This window comes from Zeugodacus cucurbitae, chromosome 5 (assembly GCF_028554725.1).
Source record: "Zeugodacus cucurbitae isolate PBARC_wt_2022May chromosome 5, idZeuCucr1.2, whole genome shotgun sequence".
Taxonomy (NCBI): domain Eukaryota; kingdom Metazoa; phylum Arthropoda; class Insecta; order Diptera; family Tephritidae; genus Zeugodacus; species Zeugodacus cucurbitae.
This window is the reverse complement of record NC_071670.1, coordinates 13535658-13562229: the sequence shown is the minus strand read 5'-3', so window position 1 is coordinate 13562229 and position 26572 is coordinate 13535658. Positions and strand designations below refer to the sequence as shown.

Below are 26572 nucleotides of genomic sequence, written 5' to 3'. Positions count from 1 at the left end.
AAACAACATCAAATTTAGCGAAGAAAGTTGTAACAATAAGAGCACTTGCCCTCACCAAGTTTTCGCATACTTTGGGCACACAGAAACTACATTGGAGCACTTTCAAGTGGCGGAAAGAGTGTGGAAAACTATGCAATAATGGCAACAAGAATATTTTCGAAGTACAACAAGTTTGGAAGGTGGAAAACTCATATATTATATGGCGTAATTAGTGGAACAAAAAACTGCTATAATAAAAAAAATATTTTTTAATATAACAAAGAAATTAAAAGTTTGTGATAGAGTCTGTTATAATTTCATTAATACGCTTATGCCCGGTTTCACAGTTCGTACTTAAGTTGTGCCCAAATAAAATCATAGCTAAGCATTGTTGTTGACTGAGTAGTCATTTGCGTTTCACAGTCGATGCTTATTTTCTTTAAAATTCTATTATGATATATGGCAGCACAATGAAAAAGATTTGTTTACAAATACCATCTGACAAATTGAAATTATTGTTGATGAAAAATAACTTTGCGATGAATAAATGTAGAATCTGGAAAATGGATGGAAACAATAAAAGGACACCGAATTTCACCGCAAGCGAGTGGGGGCACCTATTGCAACTCGCAGGAAAGCATATAACCGTCATTGAAAAATCAGCTGTTACTTAAGCACTGCTTAAGTCTCCCATTTTCAGTACTTAAGCAGAACTTAAGTATGAACTGTAAAACGCAATATTTCTGTTTTATCTTAAGCACTACCTAAGCACTGACTGTGAAACCGGGCATTAATGATGGTAGAGCAATATAAAGTATTTTCTAAAAAGTTTATACAAAAAAAAAAAAATTGTAAACATATTTAACCGAAAGACATTCTAAGAAATTATGCTTTTTAATTGTTTTTTTCTGTGAACCATTGCATTGCCTAAGAACTAACTTAGCAGGTACACTTCAATAAGCTGAAATATGAAATGTAAAGTGTGTGAAAGCCAAAAAGTGAAGAAAATTACCCGCCAACAAATGTTATATATTAAAAAAACATTCGGCATTCCTAAAGCTCAAAATGATTCTTAAGTTTGTTAGAATGTGAAATTTGATTACTTATGCATATGCATAAATAAATGCATTTAAATTTTTAAACGGTTCATTATTAAGGGCTTATATACAGTTAGAATTTTCAAAAAATCAATTTTTTTAAATTCATTTTCTTAATGTACATATATTTAAGAATACACACAGAAAATTTCATATCGTTCCGGTGAATATTTTCAAAGTTACAAGCAAATGAAAAATTTGAAAAGGCGTTTCAGAGTACTTGGAAGTACAAGGTCCAAACTTTAAAAGCGTTTTTCTCAAAATGGTGTTTTCAAAGTCGGTGACCAACATTACTCGAAAACGGCTAGACCGATTAGTCTCAAATTTTAACACGACCTTCTTAAATATATTTTTTAGTAATTAATCGAAGATTTTTTCTCTCCGATAAATATTTTTTTTTTTTTATAAACAATTTAAGGTCGAAATTTCGGCGAAGAATCGATTTTTTTTTGAGAAACCGCCATTTTGACAAAAAATTTTATTTTGTTTATTCCTTCGATTAATTACTAGATTTAACATTATTTTAACGAAGTCTGTTTGGTTTTTTAATTTTGGATGATCCAGTTCCGAGATATAGTGGTCACCGCAAAACGTCTTTTTTGAGAGGAGCTCCTGGAGATCAGCTGTAGCTCTTTTTCAAATAAATATTTTTACTAGTACTTAGTCTTAAAATACAGTTAAAAGATACCATAATATGTGTATACATTTTTGGATCAATAAATTAAAAAGTTTTCTCAGAAAAAATTCTGGAAAATTCACTTTTTTTCGGCCGTCTAACTGTATATAACCCCTTAAAGGAGTTTATTTCCGAGCAGCGCCGCTCTGCCTCTCAAAAATGTCGCTCACAGACCGCTCATTGTGTGGCCATTTCAAAAGCATTTATATGGTTTAATCGTAAGCAGCTCATCATTCAGCTGCTCGCCGCTAAGGCGCTTATTGCGTTGCCGAAGCCTGTATTTTGGTAATATGATTGAATACTATTTTTTCGTGATCTAATGTAATATTTTTTTACTAAGGTTGCAATTTATTAATGTCGAACTTTTTTTCTCGAACCTAGCATTTTGAGATTTTAAAATACATAGTCTACAGCTAGGCTAAGTTAGTCACTTTCCTCCATAACAGTGAAGTAATGCTCTGAAAACGTTTTTCTTCTACTGTATGGTTATATATTTTTTATTCAAATATATGTATAATTTGTTTTCGATAAAAATGCTTAATTTGTTTCTTAATCATCTAAGCTATATAAAGTAACATACTTTTACGGTGGAATTAATATTAAATATATTTGAAGTCTAGTAGTACTTCGGATTGGAAATTGTAATTCTTATTAAAGATTTCCACACTAATATATTCCATGCAAAAAATAAATGGATTTGCGAACTAGTGCCGAAAAGCCAGCATTTAATTTGCCAGTGAAATATACATTCCAATCAGTTTCGGTGTATTTATAAAACGTTTGAGATTACAAGGCAAAGAAGCCAGAGGAAGCATTTAACTTCAATGAAATCAACACATAGGAAACTGCTCATTAATTCCAAAAATGTTTCTATTTATAGAGATCTTATATAGATAGAAAGCATCCAGTGGATTTATACCATTTAATTTTCTTGCTAGCTACCAACTTTGCAATGCCACCCACTACTTTCAAATAAATGAAGTTTTCCAACGCCACTCAGTGCGTTTAAGGTTTTCCAAAATGGCGTATGCGTAGATTGGGAGTGAGACTGTATTTTATGTTTCAGCAAACTTTCTGCTGACACGCATTGTCTATCTAATAAACTCAACTCACACCGTAATGTTGAATGAAATCCGTTTTATTTAAAGTGTTTGCAAACGTTGTGAAAGTTCTTTTAAATTACATTGCGTGATACTCAAGGAATCCAACATTCACGCAGTTTATAGCATATGATGAGGCGCTACAGCTCGAACATTTGCTTGAGTACTAGGTAAACGGACCAAAAGGAAGTGCGTGAATTTAATTAAAACTTCTAAGACGAAATATTGGTTTAGCATATGTTTGGGCGGTTAGATATAGTTATCCTTATGGTTCTACACATCACGCAGGAGTGATTTGTGCGTTTTTGCGTTAGCATGCTTTGATATAATTATGTGTTTCATACTACGCGGATATGCCTACTTATGGGCGTAATTATTTTAATAAATGGTGGTAGAAGATAATAATATTTCATAGAATGCCGTACAAATTGCATATTCTGATATTATTTTTGCAACCCTAAAGGTATGCAACAAAAATCTTTGAGAGGCGCTGAATTATTGCGTTCTTTAATTACCTTCTGTTTTTGTTGTGAAATGTAATGTGTTATGAGTGCACTCCTCTGCACACTACGCAAAATTAAGTATAGTAGAACTGACTCTTAATGACACACATAATAAATCAAACAACGGAAACTTCTAAATAATGAAAGAGCATGGATGCCAACAATATGAATTTATATATTGCTAGCAGCATCATTTCCAACTTCTATATATGTGATTAAAATATGGAAGCATAATTATGTTAGCACTCTTAAAAGTATGCAAAAAATTTTGAAATTTAATGTAAAAATTGAAAATTTGTAAATATTGAAATATATTTTGACATTAATGCATTGTTTATAAAATTAAAAAACGTATTAAAAGTGTGTAAAACAGAAACAAAGGTGTTTGAAATGCCTATGATTGTACTTTTGTATAATTCTTATACAGACATATTTTCAGGCGCTAAGACCATAAAATATAAAATTTACTGATAATGTGTGTTTAAAAATTGCAAATTCTAGGATTTTTTAAGACAACATGCTCTGCTGGTAGGAACTTGTTATAGCCTTTTCGCACAGTCCAATTAATTGATCAATTAAAATTTTAATTGAGAACCACTTTTTGCACTTCGCACTGCCGGCTATTCTATAAACAATAAGCTGTTTCTCACATTTCTGTTTTGCTTTTCATAAGAAATTGCTAAGTTTCAACAGCTGATTGCTATTTTCTCGATAACCACCACAATTATTTCCAGCAGCGACATCTGCCGTCGAGTAGTATTACTGCTATTTTATCAAAAAAAAAGATAGTCAAAATTGCAGTGTGAACAAAAACTAGCAGACAGAGAACGTATGTATATGTAATTACAAATAAGTTCTTTGTCCTAGAGTTGCATTTTATTTTCAACTCGATTAAAATTCTTTAACGATTAACATAAATAATTAGATTTTTATTTTGTTTGATAAATCGATCTAAATCAGCTTGATTAAATCAAGCAAAAGCCGGTTAATTGATCCTGTGCGAAAAGGCTATTAATTTAAAGTAAAATCAACTAATTTTTGAGGTATACATTTAGGCTGATATGGATTTTAATTCATGCAATGAAGTTCAGTTCAGTGGTATTGTACTAGAATCTTTAACTATAAATGAACTATTTGCAAACAATATAAAGACGATAAGTGTCTTACATAGCATATATAAAGTAAACTATATAATTTAAAGTCATTAAAATCAATTTTAAGCCACAGATGATGCAAAAATAAATAAGTTGGTAAATAAGTTGAGGCAAAAAAAACATGCATAAGATTCTTTCAAAGGTTTCTAAATGCAAAATTAATAATTAAAACTATTTTGTTGCAACAGTTTGTCTTGTCAGCTGTTTTGTATGAGCTATACTTACAGGCTCATTTGAAAAAATTGAAAGATTTGAAAGCAATTAGGAATAAATATTTATGGAAATATTAATTTATGACAAAATTTATATATTATATAATTAAAGCAGGACTTAAAGATGCTTCAACAATGTTTAACCTACAAGTTGTCACACAAATTTACTTTATATTATCTCCGTTTTTAAAGTAATATAATATAAACTGTGACATACTTTATGTCGCCTGTTGTGCCAAACTTTTAAATATCACATGTTGCTTAGAAAATTCTAAGAATTTTTGAATTCTTTGTATCAGCATACGTGGCGAAAAAGAAGTTCGAGAGTGAGGGCGTGAGCTAAAGAGAGGATGTGAGATTTTAGTAACAAAAAATTTAGTGAAAGTGAAAGAAAGAATATAAGTGAGTGAGTGCGTGCGAAAGTGTGGCTGCGGCATTAAAATGTTAATAAAAAATATTCGCATTTTAGTGCTAAGTCAAACGCGTAAACCTCACTTTTTTTACAACCTCACTTGCTGCAGAAATAAATTTTGTGTCGCAGCAGCTCTCTTTCCTTAGCGCAGTTGGGAATTTTAATAAATTTCTGGATTTTTAATAGCGACGAGAGTGGTTGTGAAACTTTTAGCAGCTTTAACATAGCAAATGTGAGAAGAGCTTCGGTAATTTTCATTCAAATATTTCCCAAAAAATTACGGAGAACACAAATTTTCATACAATTTTTATAAGAAGTCAAAAATCATTTTTCACAACTGTAAGTTCAACATTGGATTAATGCTGTATGTCAGTCAAGGGTTTATTTTAAAGAAATTACTTTGGTTCTGTATCGCTTTTTGTATAAAATGATGATTTTATATGAAAATAGTTAGACTGGACGGAGTATTAAGCACTCAGCAACACATTCCTTTATCAAGAAGTCATTTTGAAGAATTATACATTTTTAAAAATTTCCTTTAAATATAAAAATATGCACATAACAGCGATTAATGCCATAAAGAATTTTAAATATATACCCTAGAATTCACTTTTTGATTCCTTTTCCACAGCATTTACGAGCACTTCACCTGTCTTCAGCAACAATTACAACAAAAATAGCCAGCAACACAATGCCAACTACAACAATTGACTGTCACAATAGTATAACATCTCAAGTTTTACGCACCATTAAATTTTACTGAAGTCACACTGTCAGAGCGAGTGCTCTGCTGCGAGTGTGTCATGCCAGCTGTGGCGTATACGTAACATTTGTTCAATACAAGCAAATCGATGTGGTATGGTGGTGAGGACTTCGCAAGTAGTTTGACATCTTCGAAGGAATGCGTGAATATGTTTGCGTATGTATGTATATGTATGTATATGTGATTAAGTGTGTATTTCTGTATATATTTTAAGCCGATTCAATAAATTGAAATTAAAGTCATATAAGTTAAATGTGGCCAAGTAACAATATAATGTGGCAACACTGACAATTTCGTAAGGTCTGTTCGATTGCTGTTGTCTAACGTAAATAAATTGTTATGGCTTTTAATCAAGCGAAGTGGTAAACTTGAATATAGATAAATCAAATGAAATTGATAAGTCTTGGGAAAATTAAAGGATTCCATTCATGCTTACGCTCTTTTCCTTCCAAGCAGGTGCTGTATATGAAGGTGCGTGCAGTAAAATGTACTTTTATTTAATGGAACTTAAAAAATGAAGCAGATTGTAGTGAATATACTATCTTTTTAAGCTAGTCCAAATGCGTTCCATGTTAACTAAATACAGCGATATAGGTATTAAAATAGTAAAAGAGAACTGAACATCAATACAATTGTTGATTATATTTACATGTGTTGTGAGTGTATTTATGCTTTTATTTTGATTATTTTAGAGAATTTTAGCGACATTGAAAGCAAATAAACTCAGAAATTTCAACAAAAAATCATTACTGCAGCAATAATTTTGCATGAAAAACCAGCATGAAACTCCTACTAAATTTCACTAGTGAAAAAGTGATTTAAAGTGAACTAGTTGCACTAGAACAAGTGAATTGTGCGTTCAGTGCATCAACAAAGTTGTTATAAAGCTAAAATGTGTGGATAAAAATCTTAAAGTATCAAAAAAATAAACAAATTATTACATTATGTGGGACAACTAACCCTTTACTTACCGCACATAATATGTGACTAAGTATTCGAAATTAAAATTTGTTTGACTTTAATGAGTAGAAGTCATTTTAATGCAAATTGAAATTATTTAAAATTTTTATTGCAGTCCACACTTTTTTTAATATTATAACATATCGATATGTTTCATTCCCATTAATTTTTTTTTTTTCATTTCAATATATTCCGTTCCATTCCATACCGTTTGTTCACTATTCTTTATATGCCCTATTTTCACAGATACATTCCATACTGTTTTTTGCCATTGTTGCTACAAACACCTATGTATCTATATGTAGCATTAACCTCATTAATATGCACGTTACTCATACGCCATGGTGCACCACATTTTACTCCATTAATTGGTGAAGCAAAATATTGCCAAGCAATTATTTTCAACACTAGTTATAAGAAACCCGCTAATGCTGTTTGTGTAAACTTACAAAGCCAGCGAAAGTTTATTTAGGAAAGCAAGCAGTTAACTATATGGCATCTATGCGGATCTAAGTTCCTATAGTGAGATATTTCAAAGTTTGCCTCTCTACAAAACTTCATGAAACTTAAGTAAACTTAGCTAGCGCTCACTCAACTAAGCGCTAAGCAGCCACAAAAGTGTCTTGTTACTTGGCGATATTTATGTCGCTACTCAAGTGTTGTTGTGAGTCCTTCAATGCAAAACTCAAGAACATTAACTATTCATACCTGTGTGTATACATACATTGTACACAGGTAAGTGAGTATAAATATATTGATTTTCAATTTTACTCAACGCTTTTATTGTGTTTACACGCAAAATAGCCAATAATGTGCTTAACGCTGGGTTGTCAGGTGGGTATATACACTTGCGTATGTGTGTGTGAGAATATGTAAAAATTTATGTTTGTTTGTGTGTTTGAATATGTACAATGAGTAAGCGGTTACACTTTCTTAGTTGCATTTCTGCTACTGCTACGTTCATGAGAAACTCCATGGTTATGCCTTGACGCTTTGGCGATCAAATCAACTTGCCATTCGGTCGCTTGAAAGCTCGTAATGCAATTATATGACTATATATTTGCTTTATGTCTGTATATTTGCTATGGTTGTACCCATTGGCTCTCAATATAATACACGCACACACACACAAACTTAGTTGATGGTGTTCTTCTACCAATACAAGCAATACACAGCTAATGCTTGCTCTTGATAAGCAAACACTCACAAAAGCGGCACTTATGAGCGATTTCCTTAATGAAAGTGTAGAATTATTTCTGCTAACATGATTATGTGCATGTATGGGGATTCTAGTTCACTTAAATATGTGGGTGTATGTTTTGTATACTGTCTAACCATTAAATACCATTGTTACTGCTGACAAATGTCGATTATTGTAGTGGTTAAATCGCAATCGATAAGTGGTTAACAAAGTGTGCAAACAGAAATAAAACCAAACTTTTGTATACGAAAAGTATCAAGTATCGATATATGTATGCATGTGTGAGTATGTGTATATACACTATCAGTCTTAATAAAAAAGTTAAAAATATAAAAACTAGTATGTAAAACAATGAAATATAAACATATCAAAAGAAACGAAACTTAATGGAATGGACCGGAAAAAATGGAAACGGAACGGAACGAAATGGATAAAAACTAATATGTAAAACAATGAAATATAAACATATCAAATGAAAGGAATCGAAAGGAAATGGAATGGACCGGAACAAAATGAAAATGAAACGGAACGAAATGGAATTGAAATGAATTAAGCGAAAATGAATTGAGCACAATATAGTGAATGCGAATTGTATGAAAGTCATGTTATAAGGTTATAAAACTTAATCCAAACTCAATTATTCCTTTTTGAATGTTCTCTTTTTCTCACCATTCGAAAACTATTAAGAGTTGTATGTATGCTAATAATAGGCATATTCGAGAACCCCTGCGACTTGAAGGACTGGCATAATGCCCATTGTATTTCGTCCGCATAAAATATAAGTAGATCGTTCAGGCTAGAAGATCGTAAGGAGTTCTTTTGCTTCTAAGATGAGATATTCTTACCCTTGTGGGTTCAATTTTAGTCTTCGAAAAGTTGCATAACCATTAAAAAACAGTAAAAAGTTAACATATAACTCAAATTATAAAATACAGCAAAATATGAGCTCTCCGTTATGTACCAATGCGATTCGTTTAGATTATTTCCAAACATATGCCCGTTAAGTATAATTTTTGCAACGTTTTTCATGTACTGTATTTGACAAGTGTGTCAGTATGTGAATCACATTTCGCTTTGTGTCATAATAATTCAGTAAAGAAAGACTTTATGCAACTTCTACATCAAAGAATCGAAAATATTTCAACAAACTTTCAAATTGAGTATATGATAATAGGTTTGCCTTAGAAACCCATGTTTTGGTTGTTCCTAAATCATACAAGTAGAAAAAGAAGTTTATGAAAATTAAGAAAATAGCTTTTAGAGCATAAAAGTTTGTTAGAGATATAGAACAAAACTGCAATTGCTAGAGAGAGAACAATAAAAAATTTAGTTCATAAACAATAAATAATAAAGGGTTATGAAGGATTTATAAGAAGTCCCTTTGAGTATTGAACATCAATCTAGTGGCTCAAATATTTATAAAGTGAACAAAAAACGTCCCTAATATCTTATTAGAGATCACATGACATCATCACATCACAATCACATCCTCAGTACCTGAAGTGTGTATAAAATAAAATCATACATTTAACTCTTTAGAAAGCATAAATCAACCATTAGGTAAAAAATCGTAGTTAACTACGGCTAAGGTGAGTCTGAGTTTAATGGAGTAATTGTGTACATATACTAACACCCTCTATAAATAATTCACATGGACAACATGGACTTACACTGCGCACATCACCGGGCATATACGCAACATTCAATATGAAATCAATGCTGACTACAAGGCACACCACGACATATTATAGGATTGCTGCAATTGTAGCAATTACTACAAAGCTTCCACCACCGTAGACATGCACACTCACATATATACATACATACAATGTAATTTTCACTTTTGCGAATCAATGTCACTCATACGCCACGTACAACAGCTGCTCCTTTTCTACAATTGTACGTGCTAGCGCTTTATCAGCACAAATATTGTTGGCATTTTGAATTTACACATTTAACTTTTTTGTACTGCTTAACATTTATTGGCATTGTTAGTGCCATACTGTGGAATGTCAAACGTCGAACAGCGTTGCGGAATAATTGCGAAGTGCGCTTTTTATGCAATATTCATATATAACTGACAGTTAGTTATGTTCTAGCACATATGCATATGTACTAGTTGATCCATTATGCAGATATAAAGCATTCCCCAGGAATGTATGCACTCAAAGACACCGTCTAGTAATATCTCTTTGCTGACAAGCTGATGAATTGCGCCAGTTGACTGCTGTCTGGAAGTCAATTGTAGATAGTGAGGCGGTCGTTTTATGGAAATGAAGCGCTCTTAAATGTATAAGTGCTTGCAATTTCTTGTACACAAATTTCAATTTTTTGCCTTGAATAAATGCATTAACTTGCCGGTGTGCACATCCATACATATTGAAAGCATAATTTAGCAAGAATTTTTTATTCAAAAATGTATCTATTAAGGTGTAGTGTGCAGAGATTTGCTAATTTAAAGGGAAATTAAGTAGCTTACTGCATCACACCAAAGCACTAGTAGAAAATAGTATTAGTTGAGATAAATAGTAGCAGATTGTCATTTCCAATAATTTAAAATTAATATTTTATAACAATTTCGTACAAAAATTTGAAACCTTGCTCAATGTATGAAGTGAGGCATTTCTGTCAAAATCTTTCAATGTGCTATGCCACCAAGCACTCCCTTCGACTATATATATTAGCAATGAAGTTTCAACCAATGACTGTCCCCATTAGCGCTTTCCTGATTAACTTCCACAACTGAAGCCTCTAACAACAAAAACGCAATAACTGCTGACGGCAAAAATTAGCTGAAAGTTTCCATTCAAATTAATTACACATTGCTATTGGCTTTAGTACTCACCCGCACTTTGCGCACCGTCCTCACCGTGTGTATACCAAGCCTTATCGAGGCTAGCCCGCAAGCCGACACGTCCGTCCTGCAAAAGAAATGGCTTGTCCACCGCACCCTGTGATCCACCGCCGACCGTACAGCCTCCGCCGCCACCAGGCGAGACAATGTGTGGTGCGCCACTAATGCCGCCAACGCTGACAGCCCCGATGCCGCCGGCAATAGCAGGCAGTCGTATTGTGAGCGAGTGATTGTTGTCGATTGGATTTGTGAGATTTCATTTTATTATTTTGTTTTTGCAGCCATGAAGTGTTGTGTAGAAAAAGGAAAATCGATTAGTTGCTAAGTATAAGTATGCCTCACTGATCGTTTATTTGTTTATTAGTTCTCATTTTTCAATTTGTATACATCCTAAACTCTTTACACTCCCGCCTCTATCTATACGACATACTGTCGAGAGTCCACGGTCCGCTCTCCTTTTCCAGTGATATTTGGTATTTGCTGACAACAGATAAATACATGAAAGTTGACTTAGTACTATGTTGGTTTACTTTTGATTTTTTATTGGCTCTCATTCTTATGTCGGCAAATATTGGCTCAGTTCAACTGCGATTGGCACTTTTGTTAGCCTCTCAACCGCTCTGGGCTCTATCTTCATTATTTGCTTTATGTGTTGATGCTTGTGCTCTCTTTTTTATTACGCTTACAAGTGTACTTACTTGTTGCTGCTGCCCTTGCTAAGAGATTTAGAGGCTAGATTTTAAAATATACAGGGTGACCCAGCAATGTTGAGTTTATTGAGAAAAAAAATCAAACCGATAAGCGCCACTTCATCTACACATAACCTATATTTCCTTTCAAAAATATAAAATGCTTTTTCATTTACAAACAAATTTAAATAAGTGAGGTTAAGTTGGATGCAGCTTGCTACTATGAATACAGTTTTAACAGGCTAGTCTATTCATTATATTGTTTATGGTAAACGCTGTAAAGCTCCGTTGTACCGCTTTTGCCGATAGAGGCTAGATTTTTAAGTTTGCTGCAGGGTGTCCTCAATAGAAGTGAGTTAATGTGAGGCAAAAAAAAATCAAACCATAAATGTTATACAGAGAAGCAAAAGTAAAACGTCACTTCATTTATAATCCCTCTTTCTATAATATGGTTTTTGAAACAGTTACCAAGGATTTTTCTTAAGTACCACTCATCATATTATGATATGAACCTTAACAATGAGTACTGCGAATCCTGAGATCCCTTAATCGAGTTCAACAAGGTCCAGCTCTCATGGATACTCAAGGAACCTTTCATTGATGAGATTAAGCCTAAAGTGGGGAATTCGTTCTCATATTTGTCGCACTTCGAAGAAGTATCTGCTGTATTAGTTTCATCTCCAAAAATTACAGCAAACCTGCGCTAGTTACACAAAATCGTCATTCTTCCAGACGTTATTTAATTTCGATTGTAGATTTTATGCATACAGTGAATGCCAAACAATTTCCAAAAAATTCTCGAAAATAATAATTTTGAATACCTCGCTGGAGGACTAGCACAATTTGATTAAAGAAAACAACAATCTATGCACTGTGGCTTAAGGTCCATTTGTTTTACATAGTTATCCTCATGAATTCTGCAGATTATTTTCAATCATGGTGGGGTTACAGCCGCTGTGTCCTTTGAGCTGAACAGAATGAATTAACAAAGCTCATACTAGAGCATCGTACAACAAAAAACTTTGACCGAACACCTTGTCATGGACTCGATTCACCGAGTTCTTAGCTATGAAGTTTCATTTCCAACTTTGATTGAGAAAGCAAAAATCAAGCCGTAAAAGTAGTTTCTTAGCAGCATTTTTAATTAAAAAATAAAATTGTAGTTGTTTCTGGTCTGTCACGTGTCAGCTGTCACTTACCAAATTCAAAATATGTATGATTTCAAAGACCAATAAACAGCATGAAAAAGTACAGTTATTGAAAAAAATAAACAATCCTAAAAAAAATCAAATTTTTTGGGCTGTCACTTGTCAGCTGTCACGCGTCAAAGTTCGTATTTATTGCTATTTAATGAAAAACAGCTGTATAAGTAATTAAGAAACAACAGTTTATATAAAAAAAACAAAAACATAAAGATGTTTGGTCGTCACTTGTCAGCTGTCACGCTTCAAGTTCTGAATTCGTTTATAAAAACAATTTAAAATACGTATATTAGTGATTAGGTATTACAAATAAATAATTCAGTTATTTTATTTTATAAATTGAATTTAAATTGAAATAAAAGTAAATTGAATAAAAGTATTTTATATGCAAATGATTTTACCGTTGCCAACACTAATGCGAAAAAGCAATCAACAGCTGCACTCAAAAACATTTTTCATATGTGACTTAACTTTACTACTTTAACTAGTGTTTAACTAACACATACAACAACAAAAACAACATTTAACAATAACATAACAGGGTCGAGAACAAATTCTATTATGTTTACTGACAGCAAAATGTCAGTGTTGACGCAAATGCCACGCGTGAGCACACAACAACAACACACACACATATTTGGAACACTTTGTGAGGTGTGGAACGTACGCGTGTGTGTGTGTTAGCGGTGCAGTTAAACGCATTTTCGCATAAATATTGCATACAACTAGGCGCATATGAAATTGTGGTGGCGCGAAGAAATGGGCTCGCCTAGATGCACCGTTATGAGATACCAACGCGCAGGAAATTAAATTTCCGGTTTAATGGAATTGCGCTAAGGAAAAACCAATAGAAAATGTTTAAGTGTTGGTGAGTGCGTGAGTGTGAACTTGAAAAAGAAATTGAATATCTCTGGCAATGCACATATGCTTACTTGTGGCAAAGAGTGCACTTTTTAATTTCAATTTTCTATGGCATATACCTCACAACGTAGCAAGCCTATGATTCAGTTAGCGTTGCGCTTATTTTTAATATGATTAGCGTGTATGAAATGGTCTATGCGTGTCCTTGCAATAAGTGGGCAATAATAACTTTTGCAATTATATTCTCGAGAATGTTTTTTCATTAAAAAAAAATTTCTGACAACTCAAACGTTTCGAAATTCTCTAAAGCATTTCTGCGCACAATTCTTCTTTATTTTGCTTCTTAATGCCGCTTTCAATAACACTTTCTCTCTTTGCCTTCCACACTTTTTGTTTTCTGTTTTTAATTCATGTTTCTGGTCTCATCATTATTGTTTGCTGTTTTTAATATTTTCCACTTACCTATAAAGCAGCGCACATCATAGCTGGTGCCGAACGGTGCGCCGTAGTAACGTTTGGCCGGCACTAATTGTACGCTCGGCGGCGCTTGTGGCGTTAAGGTGAGTGTGAATGGGTGTGCACCAACGCCAAGGCGTTTCACTAAGGCTTCCTGCAATGAGAAATGGTAGACAGATTTTTAGTATTATTTATGTACGAAAATTTGCCTTACAGTTCATACATCAAATGTTTAGCAAACTTCTGGGCTTTCAAAGAAATCTAACGGTACAAATCAACAGTTATACCAGTTGAATGTGAATAGTTGATAATAGCAATTGTTGCGAAATTATTCTTAGATATTCTGTGCAATTAATATATTTTTTAGTAGATGGCAATCTCTTTTTTGGCTTTCTGGATTTATTTAGTTTAAGTGGTATTGTAGTAAATGTTATTCATTTACACATTTCGTTAATTACATTTAACCTGGTGTCAACACTGCTCACAAATTCTTTTGGGTTCTTATTAGTTTGATATCTGTCACTCAATAATGATTAAACGTTATTATACCCTGAACAGGGTATATTAAGTTTGTCATGAAGTTTGTAACACCCAGAAGGAAGCGCCGGAGGCCCTATAAAGTATATATATAAATGATCAGTATGCTGAACAGAGTCGACTTAGCTATGTCCGTCTGTCTGTCTGTCCGTCTGTCTATCTGTCTGTCTGTATATATAGTATACTAACTAGTCCTTCAATTTTTAAGATATCGTTTTGAAATTTTGCAGATGTTATTTTCTCTTCAAGAAGCTGCCCATTTGGCGAACTGCCAAACTATACCACGGACCACTATATCATATAGCTGCCATACAAACTGAACGATCGGAATCAAGGGCCTTGTATGGAAAACTTCCGCATTTTCCTACATATCTTCACGAAATTTGGTGTAAGTGTTCATAGAAATAATTTAAGCTCCGAAAAAATTGTTCAGATCGGTTCACTGTAGCATATAGCTGCCATACAAACCGTACGATCGGAATCTATGGCTTGTATGGAAAATTATCGCATTTGACGTGGTATCTTCATGAAATTTGACATGGATTACTGCTTAAGGCAATAATATAATATCCGAAGAAATTGTTCAGATCGGTTAACTATTTAACCTTAATGTTTCAAGCAAACAACCCGGCTAAAAATAATTAGTAAAATGTTTTCTTTTTTTTGTCAAAATTGAAATTTCAACCGCTCAGCGTCGCCGTCATTATTTAGGTATGCGCCATACAAATTGTATGGGCTTGACAATTTTTTGACATTAATTTGCCACTACCGCTTTTATTTAGGGAAGACAGTAATGTTGTCGAAATCTCTTTAGTCAAATATAATTTATTTAATTTACGATTATTTATTATTTTCAAAGCAAACTTTTTTTAGTTATTACTTATGGATTTAATTTAAATACTCTTTTAGTAATTGGCAACCCCACTCATAGTAAATATTTACTCTAACCATATTTTTAGACTTCGCTCATTCTCTTTTAGTTATATTTAACTGTATTGCAATAGTTTTTATAAATTTCATTTAATTAATAATTTCTAAATAAGTGGCAACACTCTTCAAAAACACCGCTTTTATTTCTAACTATTTAATTTGATATTGAAGACAACCACAAATTCTTCTTCAAACTCAATTTGAAGAGCAAATTTAAATAAAATTAAGGTTTTATTTATTTATTTTATTGTGTTCGACTCACCTGCAATGGACTAAGTGGCTCACGCGCCGGCTCCTCATTCCGTGGCCAAACTTGATGTAACGACGTTATAGCCTCATTACTGAAACGAAAACCCATCACTTCTTCATCCTCGCGACCGTAACTATAAAATGAAGAGGATAAACAATAGAATATTAATAAATTTTTATAGGATTTTTAAATGTAGGACGATTATAATAATTTATAAGGATGAACGTCCGAGCTTGAGGGAATTTTAGGAAGAAGAAATCAAATGCGGACGGATGTCTGTATAATTAACGTCTGGGTATTGTACGAATACATCGAGAGCTTATCTTGAAAGTCTTCAAATAGGTCACAGAGCATCGGTAGTTCCAAAATGGCACATTCTGTACCTGAAATAAACGTCATCAACGCTGAAGCAACAATGAAATGCTTTCTCAATGGAAAGACATTCTTCTGAAAAACTTTTACACAAGATACCTACAATCTACAATAAATAAATAAATTGCCTTTGCAGTTGTTGTCCATCAATAAATTAATGATCAAAAAGAGATATATTAGAATCTGAGGACTGATTTATTCAATGAGGTTTTATCTCTTGAGCACTTGTGAAATAAAGAAGCTTCGTACGATATAATAAATCGGCTTTGCGAAAAATAAAACAACTATACGATAAAAGAACGCAGCATAATTAAGTAGTGTTAGCTCTCAAAATAGTAGTAGTTTACCTGACTTTCTGAATCCTAATCTATCTACTCCTCTCGTAATACGAACAAAATGGTCGGAATTATTTTTGCGTTACACATGCATGTGTATAGAATAGCATAGTACTCACCGAAATGTCAATGTCAATTGAGCATACACCCTGTAACCTTGTATCGCCTTTGGATCCACATAGATTATACCACGCAATATGGCCGGATTATTGCCCGAGAGTGTGATCTCACGCGAGGGTAGATAGAGTGTGAGCACACAGTTGGGTGAAGTCTTCTTGTACACACGTTGCGTGCCGAACTCATCCTTGTGAGCGCATCTAATTGGGAAGAGAAGCGAAATTAAATACATGAAACTCAAGTGTAATTGGAAATTGGCTTTTTTAAGGTTGGGTTGTGAATTCTCAAGCACTTAGCATATTCTAACTAATTCTTACAAATCAACAGTGATATCAGTTGTTAGCTAGACAGTAAATATAAGTTGTTAGCAGGCGAAAAAAGATAGATTCATGGAAATTTTATTGAGTATTTTATTTTTATTTATTTATTTTTGTTTTTGGTTTTTGTGTTTTTATTTATTTAATTGAATAAAACTAAATTGATATTTTTTATTTTTATTAATTATAATTTTCAATCAATGTGAAAGCTAAGAGATGAAATAAGTGATATATGAAATAAAATGTCATTTTTTTTACTTAAACGAACCCACTGTACATCCACGAAGCCACATCTACTTGTCTCTATTAAAGCTTAATATCAGTCGCTATATATAAACTACTTTGGATCCATACGAAGCGCACAAAAGAAGGCGGTACTGAGCCTCCTCCCTTTTTGTTTCTTACAAGTATTTGTTATGTAGTGAGCTAACTAATTCTAAGTAAGCGAATGCTTCCTATATCTATATCAATGTTCGCATGTATGTACAAGAGCAAACCATCCAATGAGAAGTATCAGCGCTAAAATATGCTCATTCATTATGTATGTATAGAAGTATACATGTCCATTTGCCCACTAGATTGTTGCTTACAAAATTTGAGTGAACACACATTTGCGAGTGGGTATGCACGAAGCCTTATTATATGCTTGGAGAACGTAAGTGATCGCACCTACAGACACAGTCTCTCTCACGAGTGAACAGAGTGCGAGAAAAGAGCAATCAACATGGGAGAAAGCGATATTAAGCTCTTCGGAGAGCATGCGTACGCAATCTCCGCAGCATCGGAAATGTCAACAAAGAACATAAAAACATGTCTGATGTCAATAGGATATCTATATATTCAATTCAACCGAAATTTCAAAATATATTTTATTATTATATACAGTGGTGTTCATATTAATAGCAGTGTCTGATGGAATTACTTGAATGCAAAATGCCATTCCATTCGCAATAGCGTTTGTATTTCCACTAAAATAACTATTTACGATATTAACAATATTACGAAACTGTGCTAAATCTCTTTAGTATTTGAAGTATTCTGAATACATTTTCCATCTAAATTCAAGGTCCTATCGTTAACCATTTCTTTGATAAAATTTACACATTATTTAAGACAACGTAATATATTTACAAGAGATCGACTTTACTATCAACTGCACGGTGGGTTCAATAAACTTCCAGTATAAATTATTTTTCATTCACAGCAATTATACACACAAGTTGGTAATTTAAAACAACATAAATTCTTCTGAATTTTACAGTATTATTCTCCGTCATAACTATAGTCGGGATTGGCTTGTTTCTGAATTTCTTGTCTGAGTGAGAGATAATACAAAACGTGCTGATAATAAATTTAATTGAAATAATATCATGGAATATATGTGCACCAATGTACTGACTGATCCTACTTTCATTACTTTTGGCCGACTCCATTGCTATATTAGAATTACCATAAATTCTTGTGCAATTTTCCTCAGACTCTCTTACGATGGGAGACATTTAGCAGTGTGTTCTTTGTAATCCGTATTAATATTCGTAGTTAACAGTTATATGCAGATAAACACACGGTTTTGCCTTAAAGCATACTCCAGCACGCAGTGGTATTTATTTGAACGCAACTGTATATAATGCATTAATTAGAATGAATTGGCAATTTCAGTTGAATTGAATATAAAGATAAGGCAGAAGCATTCATCCGCCACATGTCAAGCGTATTGACGTCAACGATGCTATGAACCATGGCACTGATGCTCTCTGAAGAGTTTGCTGTCACTTTGTCCCATGGTAACGGCGCATTTTCGCTTTACGTTTGCTGTTGAAAGAGAAAGTACGTGTGATCGCTTACGCTCTTGAAACACATATTGCTCCGCCCAACCTCGCTCGATGATTGTTGATTACTTAAATTTTATTTTAAGCAACAATTTCATTGGCAAATATTCAACATATATAATTGAGAGAACATACTTCGCGCCACTCACTCTGCTCAGTTGCCGTGACAGAGAGACCTCAAAGAAATTGTGGTGATCTACATTCTTATCATTCGTGGACTTTTATGTCTTCAGTTTTGCTGAGAATATATTTTAATGGACATATGCATGTGAGAGTGCATGACTGCCCTGACGCAACCATATTTCTATTTCAGTATTTCTTCTACAATTTCTCTCAGTTGCCTAGCATTTTCTTTGTTGTTTGGGAGAGTTAAATTTTTTCTTTCTTTGCGTGAGAACGGTAATATTAGCTTTCCAAATACTATCGCTAGAGTGGCTGTGATTCTCTTGCTCTTCTCTCAATATATAAGCAATTCGCGATCAGTGACTGAATATAAAGCGAAGCAGAAATTAATTCGGTATCGTTTCTGTGCTGCGTCTCTTTGGAGAAGGACTAAGGAAGAAGGTGAGTGCAAAATTTAATATATTATAATTTAATTATCATAATTACTGTTGGTCAAATAAGGAATAAGAATGTGAAAAAATAAATAGTGAAGCTGTTTATTTTGACTATGCGGTTATCTCATAAAAAATTATATTTTATTGTATTATTATTTTATTAATTCAACAGGCTCGTACAGCCAATAAAAAAATATAATCAAAGCTGCGATTCACCACCTTCGGGGGGACCCTCCAGCTTATAAATAATAAAATTCTCTGCGATTCACCACCCATGGGACCCTCCAGAGAATTCTAAATCCTGAATATAAATAAATATAGGCTTGTACAGCCAATAACTTACTAAAAACAAGAACAGCGATTCACCACATTCGGGGGACCCTCCGGTTCTTTATAATTAAAGTTCAACTCTGCGATTCACCACCCAAGGGACCCTCCAGAGTAAAAGGACAAATAAATATATAAATATAATAAATATAAAAAACCAAAGCAATGCCTACGCGATTTCTCAGGTAATCCACGTGAGAGAAACGCCGAAACACTACGGCAAGCTTAAAGATCATTAATTTACTTTATTATTATTTATTTCTTGAATATTTGAAAGTGTTGACCATTTCAAGTATGCGGACTGTCTCGCACGTAAACCACCGTGAAATATCACAATATATACATATTAATAAATACCGTAGTCGGCAAATTCATCATTGGCATCATTAATATTTATTACAGCGTGCACTGGGTAGGGTCACACCAACCAAATCTCTGTTGTTATAGTTCGCCATGGCGTATGAGTAATAATATTTTTAATGGATAAATATTTATACAAATTTAATATAGTAAAAGATTGCGGTTTGTGCCACAAAAATATAATTAATTTTTTCTAATATTTATGTTTTTTTTTTAATAAAAATCGTTCAAGGGGTATTCTGGTCTAGACGCATGAATTTTAGGCATTTTTTATACTAAGATAAAAAGAAATTAAAAACATTTTACTATCCATTTTTGTATATGTTTTTTTATTGAGATTTTAATAATATAAAAAAATTGTCGAAATACGGGCCGGTGGAGTGGGGGCTTCAGAAAAAGGTGCGTCCTGGTTGACCAGAACACCCCCTTAAAATTATATATATCTGTGTATATTTCAGTACATAAAAGCAGTAATGCATAAAATAACTTTGTTGGAGAATTTCGTTCGCAGTAAATATATTAAGCACAAATTCAAACAAAATTTCAATTAATTTACAATTCTTTTAATCCTGTACCTAGGGAAGGTACTTATGTATTTGAGTTTACCAATTCCTGGCATAGAGGCACATTATTACCAGTGAAACACGCCATCTGAATTCCTTTAGGATATTTTGTGAGAGATTTGCCGATATTTTCGATAAAAGAAATAGTTGCATACACTGTGGTCCTCATGTTCGACATATAGGGTTTTTGTAAACTGTGATCCGATTTTGTCTATGTCAAGAGTGATGCTACACTCTGAATAAATTATTTTCCTTAAGCTTCATTTCAATATCTTTTTTTATTGTAAAGCGAGGAATCGGATGATATTTCAAATAGCGTTATTTTTAAAGTTGGCGTGGTAACATCAATATACCACGAAAATGTTTCATAACACTTTTCGTTCAAACTGGTCAAGTTATAAGTGTACACCTAAGATATTGTGATTCTGTGGTTTTGCGTGAGGGAGTTATGAACAGGTAGGTTTTAGGTAAAGAAACAACAAGTTGCGAGAATATTAAAATAAAATTATGCTAAACGGCAAGATTTTCGTGTTATCCGCTAAAGTGCTTCCATAATGGACTTACTGCTCAAATATAATGTAGGCGACATTTTTATGGGAGTCAGATATTGGAGTGTACTCCGGTTATAACAATATTAAATATATTAAGAACACTTCTTTCTATTTTTTCTATTCACAGCTATTTGAAGTTATTCTGAAAAATGAAAAATAAACCGATATTATTTGGACTTTTCTTCGCGCTACTCCACGCAACGAGCACGAAGGGGGCTGACCCTGATGATGGGTCTTTAACAATTAATGTGGACGCGGGAAAGGATACAGACAGTTTTTTAAGTTTGGCCGAAGCAATCGAAGGAAAGCAAAGTCTAATAGATGACCAGCTTGCCAAAAGGTAATATAATAAGCATTTTAATTTAATCATAAAGTCGACTAATTCTTTTAACTCGGATCGATTAACTGTTAAGTCAGTGAGTCAGTAGTTTTCGAAGCTTAAGCAGGTAATAACACTTGCAATTGAATTATGAAAATAACACGATGACACTTTAGAATTTCGAAACTTTTTCGATATTCCAGTGCCACAGATATTTTCGATAGTGAATAGAACCCATTTGTCGTTAGATAAGTTCTGTAGAATGTTTGAGTGTATAATTAGAATATATTCTTTATTCACAGGTAGTTGAGAATAGCGGGATCATAATGCCCGTACGTCCAAAAATGGTTAATCGAACTTCGCTTAGTGTTGACCTCTTTAAATTAAGAGTTCTTTGCAAGAAACTACTACTCACGCACTCGTATCGCCATTTCTTTCGTTAACATTTGTTTCATTTCTCTTTACTTACAGTACAGCTGTTGCCACACCTCAGAAACGCTCAGCAGAACTTGGTAAGTTTCGCATTGTTTTGAATTGCATGCTTTATATTGTAAACAAAGATCTTATGAACGGTGTCTAAAACATACTTTTGTTGCTAATTGTTAATGGAATTTTACTTTTTTTAAGCTTGTGAAAAAATAACTAATGATTTGCGATCGATTGGAGAGAGCACATTTGATGACTTACCCTACTCCGTCCTCGGCCTTTATTCTGATAACCAATCTAAATTTTGCAGAGGCGCTTTGATTGACAAACGTTTTATAATAATGGGAGCAAGTTGCGTATCAACTCACAATGTTGAGGGAGTATCATTCGACTTCGATTTAGAATCGAAGAAAATAAAGGTAGTTATGAAGTTAGAAACTTTAACAAATTATCTTTAAACTTATTTCGACTTTTCAGGCAGTTCACATACATCCCGATTTCTCTTCAGAAACACCTTCCCTTAACAATATTGCCTTGATTGAACTGGAGAGTGATGTGGCTTACACTTCCAAATGGTATCCAGTGTGCTTATATACATCTCAAGTGAATTCAGAGCGTTGTGAGTTTTGTATTTGATTTGCATCTACTTTTATTTTATTGTACATATTTTAATAGATTTTATGGGATTAAATGGGGGAATTCAGATTGTAGCAGACACTGAATGTTTTAATAAGACCGGTACTCACCTGAAGCCTTTGAAATATCATCGCATTTTGTCTGGTAGATCAATATTCGTTGTTCAAGAAAATTTTCCCAAACGCAAATTGTTCGGACGTATAGCAACGGATTCTGTCAATGTTGAATCTTTTGTGATAACAAAAGTGTTTGATCACTTGGACTTTATAGAAAGCATTGTATGGCCGAAGAGTGGCAATTGAATTTCGAATGTAGTAATTTTCAATAATCAAATATACAAATAAAGTTAAACCGCTTATTCAACATATTTACGAATATGTAAAAGTTGTGCGTTGTTATTATTGTTGCTTTTTGATTTGCTTAGAAAATGAACCACGATGGCGTATACGCAACTTCACTTATTATACCCTGAACAGGGTATATTATAGTATAGTTTGTCACGAAGTTTTTATCACCCAGAAGGAAGCGCCGGAGGCCCTATAAAGTATATATATAAATGATGTTGAACTGAGTCGATTTAGCCATGTCCGTCTGTCTGTCCGTCTGTCTGTCCGTCTGTCTGTATATATACGAACTAGTCCTACAGTTTTTATACTCTCGCAACAAAGTTGCTAGCAACAAAGTTGCAAGAGAGTATTATGGTTTTGTTCACATAACGGTTGTTTGTAACACTCAAAACTAAACGACTTAGATATAGGGATATATATACCAAAGTGATGAGGGTGAAGAGTGGAGTTCAAATCCGAATGTCTGTCTGTCCGTCCGTCCGTCTGTGCAAGCTGTAACTTGAGTAAAAATTAAGATATCTTGATGAAACTTGGCACACTTATTTCTTGGCACCATAGGAAGGTTGCTTTCGAAAATGAGCAAAAGCGGACCACTGCCACGCCCACAAAATGGCGAAAACCGAAAACACATAGAGTGCCATAACTAAGCCATAAATAAAGCTATGAAAATAAAATTTGGTACAAAGGATCACACTATGAAGGGGCACATTTGGATGCAATTTTGTTGGAGAAGTGGGCGTGGCCCCGCCCACAAATAGGTTTTTTGTATATATCTCGGAAACCAATAGAGCTATATAAACCAAGCTTTCTGCAGAAATCGGATAATAACCACGCCCACCTCCCATACAAAAGTTAGGTTCAAAATTACTAAAAGTGGGTTAACTCACTAACGAAAAACGTCAGAAACACTAAATTTCACATAAGAAATGGTAGAAGGAAGCTGCACTCAGATTACAAAATGGAAAATGGGCGTGGCGTCGCCCACTTATGGGTCAAAAACCATATCTCAGGAACTACTCGACCGATTTCAATGAAACTTGGTTTGTAATAGTTTCCTTACATCCCAATGATATGTTGTGAAAATAGGCCAAATCGCTTCACAACCACGCCTACTTCCTATATACCAGAACTTTGAAGACAATCTGAATCGTTTACTTTAAGATATATAAAGTAAGTACTTGTGAAAATATCGGTGCAGAACTTTGCATAAATACTATGTTAATAGTGTGGCAGCCCCATTCTAAAAATCGTCGAAATCGGACCATAGGTTCTTAACCTTTAACCACTGAGGTGAAATATTTGGACGTAGTTACTGAGGTGGGGTAAATTTTACTCTTTTATAATCTATAAATAATTTTTGTCAACGAAATTTTTTTTTTTTTAATTTATTTGTTTTTAATTGTAATAATAAAACACATTTTTAAATGAATAAAATAATAAATTTAAAGAAATCGAACTTCTAGTTTAACAAAACAAGGACTTTATTTCATAGCCACTTTTCTTAAAACTAAAAAACAAACTACGAGGTGTAAAATTTACCACCACCTCAGTAGTTAAAGGTTAAGGCCCCATATATCGAACACGAGGACATCGGTGCTTCTAACCTAATATTATGGTTTCCAACTTTCAATGGACTTTATACAATATATATGACGAATATGTGGGTCAAATTGTGTATTTTATAATATTAATAAAGTTAAATAAATAAATTGCGAGAGTATAAAATGTTCGGCTACACCCGAACTTAGCCCTTCCTTACTTGTTTTTTATAGATTTGATGGGATTATACGGAGAAGTTCGGATTGTAGCAGATGCTGAATGTTTTAATAGGACCGGTACTGACCTGAAGCCATCACAAATATGTGCAACTGATTTGGAATTTCTGATCACTTACACTGGCTGGCCAATATACTTAGTTCAAGAAAATTTCCCCACACATAAATTGTTTGGAATTGTAGCAAGGAATACTACCAATTCTGTACCCTTTGTGATAACAAAAGTGTTTGGTCACCTGAACTTTATAAAAGGAATTGTATGGCCGAAGACTGGCAATTGAATTTCGAATGTAGAATTTCGAATGTAATCATTTTCAATATTAAAATATACAAATAAAGTTAAACCGTTTATTCAACATATTTACGAATATGTAAAAGTTGTGCGTTGTTATTGTTGTTGCTTTTTTATTCGTTTTTAAAATGAATAACTATGGCGTATACGCAACTTCGCTTATATTGATTATCGTTTATTGTTGTTGTATTTTCGATAAATGGTATCGATATGATATATTTTCTCCAGTTTACTGGAGCTGTTAGCACAATCACCCCTCTTGCGTGGGTCTCTTATATAAATACAAATGATATTAGGTCTACAACTTTGCTTCCCCTGTTTTTTTTTTTTGCAAATTTTAGGCTTTTTTTGTATAAAAACGGTTACAAAAATGTTATGCAAAATATTGGTCGTCGCTAGCTACTACTTTTGACCATCTTTCTGGCAGCAAGCGTATTCCGTGCAAATGTCGAGAATTCGGCTCAAAAAGTGACATTTTCAGTTGAGAATAAGTTTGGGATGCAAACAGATCTCTACAAATATTTTGTTGGGTTAATGTTGACACAAATGTCCAAGATCGATATAAAATGATTTGCTTGACCCTAGAGACATCTTTTGGAAAACGGCGGAAACAAAGTTGTAGATCTAATATCATCACGGATATGGAGGTTATGCAATATACCGTCGTAAAACTACTGAGAATGGCGGCCATACATTTACAAAGCGACTGACAAATTATGCAAAGTACTAATTGAGAATCACTGGGTGGTAAAAAGCCTTATATGCTTTTGAATGTAATGGTGAGGCTTTCAAAAGCATATAAGGTTAACATTAATGTTAAGCTTCGTCGTGACCGTATTTCAATTACAAAACGTGCGTATTAGTGAAAGTTCCTGTATCAATATATTTAGAATTTTTTAAAATAGTTAATAGCCGAGTATTTAATACATACCAAGATGTATGTCGGGAACTGAAATTGTTAGAATATAATAACTATAACAATAACTGTTAAAACGTGTCTAAAATCGCTGTCCCTTACTAAGATACGGAAAATAGCATTGGCAGTTAAATCGTCGGGCTTTGCGCCCACTTTAATAGATGACGAGCGAACGGTATATTCTACATTTAAACTGCCATTGGGAGTGTTTAAACAAGCCAAACGGAAAACGTAATATACAATTCTTCAATAGGGACGCTACAACGCCATATTTTTCTCCGCTGTTTTTACATTTCTCTTCGGTAAGGTTTGCCATTTAATCATGGAAAAATATCTGTACGATCAAACAACAATTCGAAATTATTTAAATTTGCTACCGAAATTCGGTGCCAGTGGCCTCAACTCTAGTCTTGGTCTTCATAATCGTCCTGTCAGATCAAGAATTGAGCTTCTAGTGGATAAATTTGAATCTGCTGGCACAGTATAAAATGTTCGTATGCCATCAACTGAGGAAAAGACAAATCAGTCTCTCAAACGTTGTTCTCAAGCGTTGGGCATCTCTGTGATGTCGTTGTGGAGAATTTTGCGAAATGATTTTAGCATACAATTTTTCAAGATCATATTGACGTATGAACTGAATCGCTTGATCACCAGAATCGTCGTATGTTCGGGAATTGGGCTGAGAAAGAACTTGAAA

At 33.6% G+C, this 26572-nt stretch overlaps 2 protein-coding genes across 3 annotated transcripts in view; one reads left to right on the top strand and one right to left on the bottom strand.

Moving 5' to 3' along the window:
• The window catches only part of LOC105220075 (arrestin homolog), a 118970-nt gene that overhangs the window by 4594 nt on the left and 87804 nt on the right, over window positions 1-26572 (bottom strand). The window contains 5 exon segments of the mRNA XM_054231001.1: window positions 9728-9780; window positions 10903-11167; window positions 14070-14273; window positions 15849-15969; window positions 16663-16860. Coding sequence (XP_054086976.1) covers window positions 9728-9780; window positions 10903-11167; window positions 14070-14273; window positions 15849-15969; window positions 16663-16860 — 841 coding nt within the window.
• Window positions 19235-24963, top strand: LOC128922377 (serine protease persephone-like). Of its 2 annotated transcripts, none has more exons than XM_054232665.1 (6): window positions 19235-19370; window positions 21292-21504; window positions 21955-21995; window positions 22111-22328; window positions 22387-22528; window positions 24665-24963. In XM_054232665.1, the coding sequence occupies exons 2-6, from the start codon at window positions 21314-21316 to the stop codon at window positions 24946-24948; spliced, it is 876 nt and encodes a 291-aa protein (XP_054088640.1). In that variant the 5' UTR covers window positions 19235-19370; window positions 21292-21313; the 3' UTR covers window positions 24949-24963. The 2 variants fall into 2 exon arrangements, with proteins under 2 accessions (XP_054088640.1, XP_054088641.1); XM_054232666.1 differs by lacking the exon at window positions 24665-24963 and adding an exon at window positions 22585-22929.